Raw genomic sequence first — 13561 nt, 5'->3', positions numbered from 1 at the left:
GCTTAAGCCCCTAGCGTGTTGTACACTATGAATGAGAGAATATGCTAGAATATGCCCTAACTAGTACAGGGCATTTGTGTACAAGTGAGTACATGTAACCGTTGCCAATAAAAGGGGGCTCAAACCCCAATGAGGAGGGGGTTACTTTTTGGCTTGACACCCAAGAAATGTTTGCCTCAGTAATCATTCCTAGACCAAGCGAAAGGCCTTAGCCTTCGCATGAAGGCCTCCATCGACTTGAGTTAAGTAGCACTGGGCTTGACTCCCTATCGGGATCAGCCACATCCCAACAGGTGGTACAATAAAGTCACTCACCGGGCCTATACCTTGAAGCACCAAACATGTACTCCGGAGGATTCTACCAAAGAGGATGCAGAGAAGATTGGAGATAGCCATAATGAATCAGACATATCCAGTGTGCACCAAACGTCGCACCTAACGGGTAATGTTCCCAAACGGTCGGCAACAGCTAGTTCTAATGGCTTGCTATGGAAGGGCACTAGACCTATCTGGTGTACCCCACCGGACACATCTAGTGATTGAGCAAAAAGCTACAGTAGGTTCCAATGGCTAGTTTTGCATTGGTGGCTATATATACCCCCCGTGACTAGCCATTTGGGTGTGTGTGGGGGTTAAGGAAGTGTGTGGAGAGTTGAGGCTCATCCATTTGTGCTCTAGCCACCAAAAGTGCTTAGGAAAATATGAGGTGATTAGTGTGGGTGCTTTGCGAAGTGCTTAGACTAGTTAGACCACCGCTATTACGCTTGCTCTAGGTTTAGGCCTAGTTTTAGTGAGGTTTGCATACCTCTTGCTCACTCGGTACTTGCGCGCACCATTGTTATACTTGGAGGGGCTTGTAGTCTTGCGGGACATACCACACCAACCTTGTTTATGGTGTGGCCACCACCATGTACCAAAAGGGAACGAGGGCCATGGAGTTTTCGGCTGCAAGCTCGATAGTGAAGACGTTGGGGAGCGGTTTAGGAGAGGCCATCTCGAAGACCCACTTGCATGTGGGGAAGGCCCGGGGCTATCCACGGAGTTACCCAACCGAAAGCTTCGCCCTTGCGAGGGCCAGACATCCTTATGAGCGGCTCCGTCGAGGACTGCGGGGAAGCAAAGAGCTTCTCAATACATCGGTAAAAATACCAGTGTCATCAAATGGTAGTTTGCGTCTCTATCGCCCTTTGCCTTTCGCAATTACTTTATGTACTTAGGTTATGTGCTTAATATTCCTAGCTTAGTTTGATAGGCCAGTGATAGGATTGGAACCTAGGTTGCATAACTATTTTACGGTAGATATAGCAACACACCTAGCAAAACCCTAGTTGTACATCTAGATAGATTATTTTATTGCATATGTTTTGACTAGGTTGAAATTGGAGGCCTTAGGTTGTCTAGAGTAGACAGTGATATCGTAGCTATCACTGCTGGTTTGTAGCTTCACCCGGTAGTGATATATTGCTGTCGGCTAGGTTTTAGCCGACAGTGATAGGTGCCATTACTGCTGGGTGAATAGCTGCCCGCTAATTTTCTGAATTCTAGGCTTACGACCGACAATGATGCTCCAACGGTGATTGCTCTAGGACAACAGGCAGTGATACTCCGATAGTGATTGCATGTTCTGGCGTAGTGTCTTTGGCTTTTAGTTCAATGAGTTTAACATATTCTAGTACATTGCCTTAACACTCAAAATATTAAGTGGTACAAAATGTTTTACACTAATGGAGAACTCCAATAGGTAAATGATTACTCATAAAGGTATACTGGAAATCCATCTTGCAAACATTGTGAGGCACTCCTTGGGCTTGTACTCCGGAGCAGTGTGGCCAGCACCCTATGTGATTAAACAAAATTATGTAAATAACTATCTACATACCCAGATAACTTAATAATTGGGTGAAGTTGCATAGCTTTTAGGTTGCCCAGAAGACTTTAGATAACTTAAATATGCTATCGGAATGGAAAAATAAACATATCCAAAGCATATACCTTCACAGTTGCATATGTTAAATTACTCGAGTAACCTGTAGTAAATCTGAAAAAAAGAGGAAAGATATCGTAAGTGCTTGCAAGGAGATCTAAAATGTTCACTTGTTGAACATGTGCAAACAAGGGGAAAAGATGTTAGGGGTATAATTCAGAACTTGTTGGGAACCTTGTTGTAACATTTTCTTATTAATAAATATCTTTTTCAATATTTCAAAAACATTATGAGAGTGGTAAAGTAGATTATATACCAAGAAAAAATGTGCTGAAAACATTGAACTACTTAATATAAACATCTAAATCCATTTGTAAGTGTTTTGGTGATTAAAAGCAACAATATTAATGTGACAAATATGAATTTTGTAGGGATACCCAAACCTAGATCACAGTGATCCTTATATGGGATCTTAAGCACTTTAATATTCAAGAGCATTGGTCAAACGATTGAGCATCAGATTAAGCACTGACTCGTTTAACTGTCATTTGGTGTTGAGAGACACTTGAAGTAGCATAGATATTTCATGTTTGTTTTCCCTTTGGGCCTTAGAATAAAAATAGTCAAATCTTTGAAAGGTGTGGTGCACACTCACATGATGATCAATTCAAAGGAATGAGCATCAAAATTTAGGATCAGGAAGTTTAAGTGTGATTTGGTGTTGAGAGAGACTTTATAGACCTTTGTTTTCCCATTGGGCCATACCATGAACATGAAGAGAGGTTAGCTGGTGGGGCGGGGGCACTGTGGCTCCCTAACACACGCAAATTCGGATCCGAACAGGCAACGGGCAGGAGCTTCGCTGGGCGGCAGCATTGGCCATCCTTTTCTTTTTTTAGCTTTCTTTTGGTCCTCTCCTCTTGCAGAGACCCGCATGGTGGCCATGGGAGGGAGTTCCATTGGACAGCAGCAGTGGGTGCTCAATAAAGCAGACCTGAACTTTTAACATTTGTTTTTGGTAAAACCCCATGTTCCTAATAAACCACTAGCCGATTATATCATATATGCCAGTTTGTGTTTCTACTTTCTAGATGAATGTCCAGTCTCACGTCTTAGGTTTTCTTCTCCCCTAACGAAGCTTGCTGTCCGAGCTCCCCTAACGTATCACCTTGAGCAACCAGCTAAGTACTCTGGATTTTGGAGTTGCTTCTTCAGTTTTCTTTTACAGAAGGCATGTGTGCATATATAGTAGGGAATGATTGATGATATAGTGGAACTTATTCTTTCATATGACTCTAATTTCAGCTGTAAGTTTAGCTTCTTGAAAGGGATGTCTGATTTATTTTTATGTTCATGTATCTAGTCACTCTGTCATACTAGAAGACTCATAAACCTTTCATCTATCGATTTTTTTTTTCTAATTTCCTTATGACAAATGGAGCACCTTAGTTAGTCTTGAATACTTTGTGCTGCTAAGCATGATGCTTTAAATTAACCACTGACTGCTTAGGTTCAATAGAGTCGTGTGCTTGGTTTATTTAAATTTACTTTCATTGGAGTCTGGGCCAATCATTTTGACTGAATTTTACATTGACAGTTAACTATGCATATGCCAGGTTGACTTGATTGGTATAGGAAGTTTGCAATGGTGAAGGTGAACTCTAGCATGTAGCGTAGATGCTTAAGAGGCCCAGTCCCATGATTATATTCTATCCTTAGAAAAAGAAACTCGAGAAAAAACAGCCAAACCTTAGAATGCTACTTTGAACCATTCAAACAAATAAACAAGCAGTTGCATCGAGAAATTACATAAGCTTGTTACAAAATGAAGACGTTGTTGATATAAGTGATATTTCATTTTCGAAAACTTCTCTGAAAATTGTCACTGACTGCGAATTCATATTGAATTTCAGGAATTTTGTGAGCGCTTGATGGTTGGTAATTTACTATACTGATCCAGATTTTGGTGCATTGGCCTGATGCTTTTTACAGCTGCGTCGCCTTTTTATCGTTGTATGGAGTGACCGAAACATATATATGTATATTATACACACACACGTGTGTGTATAATCCAAGCAATCCAGGCGAAAAGCAACTGATCCATCGTCAACATCATCAGCATCCCCCGCTCTCTGGAGCAGACGGTGCATAGCGATAAAGCTCATTTCTGCTGGATTTATGGTACCCCATACCTGAATCTGGATAAATTTGTGCCCCATATGCTACCCCTCTGATTGGATACGTTGGTCACTCGTCGGATGGTAAAAACACCGACAATTGCTCTCCCCTTCCAAATTGCTAATCATTTTTGTTTTTCTAAACGCATAGCTTTAACTATTTATATATACAAAATATTTTGTATGTGTATAGCAAAAGCTAAGTACCTAGAAATTGCAAGACAACTTATAATTTGGGCGCATTTGGTCACTTAGGTTTTATGTGGCGGTGTGCGATGAGAAGTGCAAAGGTAAAAATGTAAGGTATGATGGGTTCCATACCCTGCAACTTGGTCATCAACATGCCATGGTCGCCAGTCTTCATTGATAGACAGGTTAAGAGATCTAATCCATGCTTGTGTGCCAACAAAGGAAAATGCACTGTCGTGATCGCCACTGCAACATTAAGCAACAAACCAGCAAATTATGTGAGCATTGGAAATGAGCACTCTAAGGATTCCTGACTGGGAAATATTGTGGAGAAGCTGACATTTGAAATATCAGAGATTTAGTATCTTGCAATCGCCTTTTGATCTGATTTTCCCGTCAGACAACTGAATCTAAGTGGAATCACGTGTACCAATAGAGAAACTTGAAGCTAACAAGCATATTGCAGAGTACATTGTGAGTCACAGCGAGTGTTCATGGACACTATAACTAACCTGTATATCAGAGCCTGATATCCACTTCTGCGTAGCATCCGATGATGCTCTACTGTACTTGGGATATCCTTTTCGTAAAGTATGGAAATGTTACATCTTCTCCATTCTCCGACTGTTTCCTGTAGTGAAGCAATGTTACAGGAATATATAACGTGGACCAATATGCAAAATGTCCCACATATGGGTTAATTCCAATTTACACCCTCCAACTTGCAGCAAAGTTCGGATTTCAACCTCGAACTTCAAAACCGGACAACTTTGGCCCTCCAACTCTCGAAAAAGTTCAACTGTCAACCTTGTGGGCGGTTTCGCGGGTGAACAGTAACTTTTGATATTTTCGGGAGTGCCGAAATTTTATATTATTTTTTTGAGCATCTTAACATCCTCAAATGAAAAAAAACTCAAAACTACAAAGTTGTAGATCTCATCGAGGTCTACAATTTACATATAAAAATTATCTTCATCCGACATCGTATTGAAGGGTTTTCTATTTTTTGAAATTTGAGTCTCATCACGCGATAAAATATGGTGCTGAAATTTTATATTATTTTTTTGAGCATCTTACTGTCCTCAAATGAAAAAACTCAAAACTACAAAGTTGTAGATCTCATCGAGGTCTACAATTTACATATAAAAATTATCTTCATCTGACATCGTATTGAAGGGTTTTCTATTTTTTGAAATTTGAGTCTCATCACGCGGGAAACAATTTTGTCGCGTGCTTCTGGCTGTTGGTTGTTTGGACTGTATTCAGAATTGGGACTCTTTTTTTTTGCTGTATGCACATGTTTCATTTTGAATTTGCCATCGACCAATTCAAAAATGTATAGTTGTCTCTTTCTGAGCATGCACATACGTAACTATTGAGCTGCCTTGTTTCCCCTTCTCTTAATGAAACATGCGCGTAGCGCGTTCTCTCAAAAAACTATTGAGCTGTCCTTACCGATCAAATACACCCAAACCAAACGTACGTATAAGGTTATTATGAAAATGGGGACAAAGAATTTTTATCTATACCACAGAATTAGTCGACGGCTTTGGTCTGGCACATCAAGTGGTGGTAGAATAAAAATATTCGATTCTCTTACTTCGTAGCCTAACCCATGATTCAAACAGGGGACATAAGTATCTTTGCTATGAAATGAGCTGCATGCATCGACCAATGGTAGCTAAAAGTCTAGGCCGGTGTATACCTGTCGAATGCCCAGATTCTTCCTTACACTTTCATCATTTGTCCATATATATAACAACTCATAAGAGTCGTGCTGCAAGGAAACAAAGATCGGTAGGACATGAGATTAAGTATAGACGTCAATAGGAATGAATGCTACTGGACATATGTTTTCTTTTTGTTTTTGCTAAATTACTCTGCACTTGAAGTGCATAGGCACGCCAACGCCATCGGACTCCAGCATGACCCTGTGCATTTCGGCCTTTTCTGTCACATTTCTCCAAAGCGTTTTGCATGACGGCTCGAGGATGTGAAACTCATTGATGTCCTTTGTGCACTGCTTTTTCATTATCAATTAGAGCCTTAGTGAGATTTGCCGTATACATGCGGCGCTAAATTGAAGATGATATACATAAAGTCAGATAGGTGACAATTCCACATGCCATCTGAAGCAAACCACTTTGCCAGGGAAAATTAATAACATAATAATTCAAGGGAACACTTAATTTCTTGAGGGTGTACTATAAGATCGCAGTCAAATAAATGGAAATATAATTCAAGTCAAACAGACTGATACAACTCTTCAGAGCAGTAGGTTTACTTTTAAATTTTTTATACTGAGGAAATCAATATATGTGTGCTTTTTTATTGGTTCAAGAAAAATATAGGTGTGCTTTTTGTTCATTCCGAATAGGTAATTAACATCATTTCATTTTCTGATGAAATTAAAATTATTTATTGATTTATCGAGCCTCCACCGTGGATGGATACACTGGTATGTACATGCCATTGAGCAATTCAACTGTGGAATGACTTACATGGTTTATAGACTCAATGCATTTTGCACATTGATGATTGGCGGGCGGATCATAGCTTCCTCTACAGTTCACTTTGGCAAGCTGCAAGCAAAAAAATATATTTGTATCCTTGATAAACATGCAACCTTCGTGTAAGAATACATCAGGTCGCTTAGCCTTCTGATGTAAATATGAGAAACGACTTTTTTTTTTGGTTTTATTCGGGGCCAGGATGCAGGATGCTTCTTTTAGAGTGGCTAGAATAACTGCATGCGAAAATTATATGAAACTATACAAAAACTGTGTTATGATTTTCATCACCTCATAAAGCTCATCTGATATAAGTCCCATTCCATGAAAAAATTTGATTTTTCCATCTGTGTCGAACTTCTTGTCGGTCATTGGGTTGCCAGCAATGTACCCCTGAAGCATTTTCATTCAGCCATGAAAAAGATAAATAAACAAAAAATAACTACCCATATGCGCATACTGAGGTGAGGTTTAGGGATGGGCGGAGACGGAGAGTGAGCACAAATAATAAGAATATAAATATAAGGATCCTATTCCACAGCACTTGTCAAGCCTACAACTGGCAGCATATATAGCTAGTCGATTGGCATGATCCAATGCTCCCAACGAGACAGTTTTTTTAGTTAGCCCAGTTCAAGATCCGATTGTTCCATTGCTTAATTTCCTAACCTACGTCAAGACTATTTCCCTGAAGTCTAGTTTAATTGAAAATTTACTATATATTGGCAATGTGTAATTGCCTAGATGGTTGCGAGCCCTGGATTTAAAAAGCATAATAATAAGCCAAGAGCGGTTGCATTGGGCAGGGGGAAAAGTTGTACGCCAGTGGCTGTGTAGGGTATGAAAAAAATTTGTTGAATTATGAAAACCGGTAACTAAAAACATCTCCAAGAGACCCTATAAATAGTTCTTTATCATAGAATTTTAAAATGAAAAAATCAGGTTCTAATGGATTTTCTAAAGCACTCTTCATATTTTCACTCTTCATAACCACCCTTCTCGTTCTCCATTATTGGAGGGGCTAGATTACTTTGTAAATTCAATATATGATAGTTCTATCATGAGTTTATCACTTAAGGAACATTATGATAAGCCATTTGAGTATAGAGAATGAAATTAGAGTGCCTGCTGGAGACACGAGAGATATATAAAGAGAATATTATTGGGATTACTCTTCAAATAGAGATGTACAGATTGATGTTTAGAGAGGCTCTTGGACTTTTTTAGCGAAGGAGCAGCAATGTAAGTGAAGGTACATATTTCCCTTTTATGAGAACCCAATAAGATAATGATGATTAAAAAAAAAAGAACCCAATAAGATAAAAAAATTTATAAGCATCATGCATCAATAGTCTAGATAGTTTGCTTCCTAATGTCGAATTCTTTGTCATAGTTCTTCTGTGACTATATAAATTATGTGCTCCCTCGTGTGTCTCCCTTATTGGAGAATGATGACCTAGTTAGTGTGGCACACTAGTCATATGCTTGAATTAATATAGAAACTTATGAATACCTTGAGATTAAAATGTAGACTTTCGCCTGATGCTTTTCCTGAAAATGAACATATGTAAGCATTAATAAGTATTGTAAAATAACAACGTTATCTTGAATTGGTTGTGATAACTAAACAATCCAAGTCAACAAACATGAACTGCTTACCATACGAATAATGAACTAGTAGTAGAATCAAAAGTATTAAGCAACAAAATATATTGTAGTCCATTTATTTTTATAATTTTTATAATATACCTAATTATGTATAATTAAGTCATACAAATTTGTTTTCATCATTAGTTTATCTTATACTCGCGGTCGCACTCAGTTGACAATACTTGTCCATGGTCATGGGAGAAAATGTCATAATACTTGTCCATTGAGGACATCAAGAGAATAATAGCTATTGAAGGGTCTGGTTGGTTCCTCGGCAAGACCCTCACCTCACCTCAGTCGTCAAGGCTGAGTGTTTGGTAGCAATGAAAATCCTCATCTTGCTTGGCAAACTCGCCTTCCTAAGTAAGTTTACCCATGCTGGAGAGCCAAATTGGCTTGGCAACATGGGCACGCTCGTGCAAGCGGAACCTTGCTTGATCCCTAAGAGACTTCTCTTTGTCTTGTAGGGATCTGTTATTCTTGATAAGCCTTGGCTTACTAAGCTCATGTGATGTAACTCTCCTTTCCTCTTAATGAAAAATGTGATTAGGCATGATCGCGAAGAAACCTACCTTTTGTTCTGTTTTCCGTTGACGATGGAGGCCGAATCAAGTTCTTGTCACCCTAGTACCTGTCGCCCTTGCCCGAATCAAGTTCTCAATCACTAGATTGATCTATTTACTGGTCCATCTACGCCTAAACAAGTTTTAGAATCCTGATTTGATTAATTCCCCCACACAATTGGAGCTCTCACTACGCCTGAACATGCAATCACTATCGGAGCATCACTGCCGGTTGTGCTGGAGCCGGCAGTGATTACTTATCACTGTTGGATGTAATCCTATGATCTGCAAAGTTTGTGGAAAGCTATTCACCTTGCAGTGATGGTACCTATCACTGCCGACTCCAACTACTACCTGGCAAGACAAAAATCGGCAGCGATAGCTAAGATATGACAGTCAGCTCATGCTACAATCCGGTAGTGAAATGTCATTGCCGGGTCAAGCCACTACATCACTGCCAGTTTCTGTAATGACCCATCTGTATTCTTTTTTACCATTGGATGCACGTAACTATCACATCATTGATTCTCCATTATTGATCCTACCTACCACCATTTCTTTTGGTTATAAAAGCGGCGTCCGTATGGCTTCATGGACAAAGATGAGATCCCCTTGCGGCCGACTTAGTATGCAAGATATCTCACCATAATGTTTTGCCACTTATGGTATCCACATATATGGCTCTTTTGTGGGAGAAAGTCCTTGACATACACATTTCATTATGTGTAGTCAAGATGATGCACACGAGAGGTACTAGAAAAATGTTTTTGAAGATGGAGACACACCGAAGGTTTGGATGTGTTGTTAGCAATCTAATGCTATATGGCGCCCCGGTTGGTTGCCGGTCTGCATTGAGCGAGCGGTGCGGAGTTTCTCATCACGACTCCATGTTTGTTGGTCTATGCTAAGATAGCAGTGGCCACTTGCTCATCACAGGCTCCAAATCCTTATGCACCCAAGTTGGCTCTCGATACCCCCTCGGTATGTTCTTGCACCTTTGAGACCCACTCAGGTGCTAGAAGAATGTTCATGAGGTGGTTATATTATAATGTGTTCATAGACTTCGATTGTAACTTAGACCTAAAATGTTCTATGTGTTTGTTGTTTTTTTGTATTGTGTTTGTAGACTTCAATGATTCCTTATTTTCTATAGTTTAAATTAATTTCCATGTGCCTAGCATCATTGTCGGTTTACAAATTGCACCAAAAGTGATATTAGTGCATCCCAAACATTATTGAAACCCTTGTGATAGGCTACAATTAAATTCAGTTTGAAAACTCTTGCCTTTAGTTGACTCCTTGTTATTATTTTTAAATAGTATTTGCATCACACTTTTATGTTTATAGTTGGATTCCAACCTTAAGGTTTGATGTTCTTGCCTTAGTGACATGTTTTTATGAATAAGATACTGCATATGGTTCTTTGTTCGAAAAACATGGTCTCTAATGTGCCTAACTTGGTGGTCTATAAATAATATGTACAATATTGGTCTTGTGGGCGAATGTTACATAGAAATTGGCATTCAATATTACCAGGAACAATGAAATATTACGGGGAAATTGCCACCATGCATAGCGTATTGTTGAAACTTAGTTACCATAATGCCGTTTTGGCAATGTGCTAACTTTGGATGGTCTTTTGACACTCACTAGCAATAATGCAACATAATATGTACGGAGGCAATTTTACCAAAATACTATTGGTCAATTTTGTTTTTCGGTTTCACCAGATTACGGCAAAATAGTTATGGTTTCCACCCAAAACAAGATGAACAAAGTTAATATGGAACCGATTTATGATTACTATGAGAAATATAGTCTGGTGCCTATGGGGGGGGGGCACTGGATCAATTTGGTGCATGCAAATAGCGTACATTGGACTTTGTTTCTTCATGTCTTCATGTCCGGTTTGGTTCCATCTTATGTCTTTGACTCTTTGCATATCTCGTGGGTCTTCAACACAGCTTCTAATGTCTTGCTTGAGGTGTTGAACATTCAGATCACCACTTTGCGTAGGTCCAAATCCACCTTGTATCCATTTGAACTATACCTTGTATACTAGCAAAAATCATTAGGTCTCGATGAGAGGAACACAATGGTGGAGTCCATTGTGCACTTTGACAATGACCCAAACAGGCCTAGGCCACTGTGCAAACCAGCTAGGCTAGTTTTACGGCAAAATAGTTATGGTTTCCACCCAAAACAAGATGAACAAAGTTAATATGGAACCGATTTATGATTACTATGAGAAATATAGTCTGGTGCCTATGGGGGGGGCACTGGATCAATTTGGTGCATGCAAATAGCATACATTGGACTTTGTTTCTTCATGTCTTCATGTCCGGTTTGGTTCCATCTTATGTCTTTGACTCTTTGCATATCTCGTGGGTCTTCAACACAGCTTCTAATGTCTTGCTTGAGGTGTTGAACATTCAGATCACCACTTTGCGTAGGTCCAAATCCACCTTGTATCCATTTGAACTATACCTTGTATACTAGCAAAAATCATTAGGTCTCGATGAGAGGAACACAATGGTGGAGTCCATTGTGCACTTTGACAATGACCCAAACAGGCCTAGGCCACTGTGCAAACCAGCTAGGCTAGTTTTTCCTAGAATTTGCAAACTGACCTAGGCTCTAGGTTTAAGGTTTTTAATTAAGCACCCAATTCTACCTCTTGGATGCTAACAAGACCCTTTTAGATTCTCCTCTATCCTTCAATTGCTTGTGGCCCCCTTAGTATATGATGAAGTTCGGAGTCACACACTTGTGCATCGTGCCCTTGCAATATAATCTCCCTCCACTGCACTAGCTACCGACTGACGGATTATTGTTGACTTGTTGTGTGCTCCCTAGCTCACACTGTCCATCTTGAGCCTTAGCTCAGAGCCCTAGACCTAGGCTATAAAACACAACATCATACCTCACTCTATCATACTCCCCAGCCGCTACCACACACCTCTCCCCTCTCCATTCATCCATACCTCCCTTGAGCAGCATCACTGCCCTTCCAAGCCAAACACGCATGATACGATTGAATGTACTCCATAGGGACAATAACACATATGGTGGTGTCCATGTTATCCCTTGTTGCACATGATGTCAAGAGCATGAATGTTCTCCATAGAGCCACACATGACAACGATGCTGCTCATGCATTCTTGATAACTCAAGCAAGGGCATAGCTTGGCTTCTGTAATGGCACTCCTTGTGGCACCCATCTCGCTACACACCTACACAGAAATACGCCTAGTGCCATGTGACGCATGTAGGGATCATCATTGCAAAAAGTTTGTCTGTTGCAAGACAATTTGTGAGCCAAGGCCTCCGAAGACCCAATCTTTTCAAGTGTCATAGTTTCATAATGAAAATGTGTTCATCGCTGAACCAATGGCTCACTTTGTTTGTCACCGAAGGTGTACACTTTTGGGAAGATATATGGTTTTCATCACCAAAGAGTCATAAAAGGTATATCGACAAAAAAACACCTCAGGTCTATGACAGTTTTTTTATCTAAAAGGCAAAATGTGTTGTAGTGCCTCTTTGGCTTCTCTACGACTCTACCATTACCATGATCAAAGGCATTACTTAGTCCCTACTACTTTGTGCTTAACCATGGTTTAAGGTACAAGATAAGGAATGATGCTTGTGTGTATTGTTAACCTATGATTATATAGTGTTGATGTAGATGATTTCACTCTCGCATTGTTCAAATAAGAAAATTCTATGATCAGAGCATCATTACCTGTGGAAGGAACTCAATATGTAGATGACAACAAAATAGATCAAATATGTTTCTCATTTGTTTCATGAAGAAGGTGGTGAGAAGGATATTCTCTACATGTCCTTGCATGTAATACTGTGAGGAAAGCACTACAAGAGTCAGAAGTTAAGACTAGGCTCATTTTTTGATATTATAAATATAGTTAAAATAAAAGTGCTTGAAGCAAATGAAATATGTGGTGAAGATTCCTCATATTATTTCACTATGTTAATTCAGTTTTTTGTTGCATTTTGTGTATTTTAAATAATATAATTTGTTACTCTATGTTCCTACTACTGTTTCCATATAGGGCATCCTCTATAGCTTCATGCACATTGCTAGTTGTTTATAAGCAATCTTAGCTCATCCCCTAGCCATTGTAATACACAATGATGATAGACCCTGTCGGTGTGAAAAATGACCAACTAGTAAATATTTGTCGTTTTGCCATACGTTGTGATCGGATGTTGCCTAGCACTCAATGATATAGGATTTATACTGGTTCAAGCAACGTGCCCAACGTCCAGTTTGAGTCGGTCGGTGACTTTATTCCTAAGCCCAGGTGCTCGAAGTTTGTTGTGGGGTTACAAATGAGAGGGAGTAAGATAGGGGGTATCAGAGGTCCGGTCGGACTCTAGACCGAAGGGCCAAGAGTGATGGGAGCTCCGACGTGCGCTAAGTGTTCGAACGTATGCTCTATCTAGCATTAGAGTTCTAGAGCCAAGCGGAGAGAATCGGAATCAACTGTCTGAATTGTCCTGCTTTTGGAGAGAGCACATCCCCTT

General features: G+C 39.7%; 1 protein-coding gene across 2 annotated transcripts in view; it reads right to left on the bottom strand.

Moving 5' to 3' along the window:
* Positions 1–1630: 1630 nt before the first annotated feature.
* Positions 1631–13561, bottom strand: part of LOC136483786 (serine carboxypeptidase-like 3) — a 37289-nt gene continuing 25358 nt past the window's right edge. Inside the window, exons 6-14 of one of the 2 annotated variants that reach the window (XM_066480947.1) lie at positions 8314–8351; positions 7092–7193; positions 6792–6872; positions 6170–6310; positions 5996–6067; positions 4803–4921; positions 4423–4536; positions 1993–2038; positions 1631–1837 (exon numbers count right to left, since the gene is read on the bottom strand). In XM_066480947.1, the coding sequence (XP_066337044.1) occupies positions 1754–1837; positions 1993–2038; positions 4423–4536; positions 4803–4921; positions 5996–6067; positions 6170–6310; positions 6792–6872; positions 7092–7193; positions 8314–8351 (797 nt within the window). In that variant the 3' untranslated portion in view covers positions 1631–1753. The remainder of the gene's footprint in view (positions 1838–1992; positions 2039–4422; positions 4537–4802; positions 4922–5995; positions 6068–6169; positions 6311–6791; positions 6873–7091; positions 7194–8313; positions 8352–13561) is intronic. The other variant, XM_066480948.1, reaches the window with a different exon arrangement.

This window comes from Miscanthus floridulus, chromosome 9, assembly GCF_019320115.1.
Source record: "Miscanthus floridulus cultivar M001 chromosome 9, ASM1932011v1, whole genome shotgun sequence".
Taxonomy (NCBI): Eukaryota; Viridiplantae; Streptophyta; class Magnoliopsida; order Poales; family Poaceae; genus Miscanthus; species Miscanthus floridulus.
This window is presented reverse-complemented; position numbering and strand designations above follow the sequence as displayed.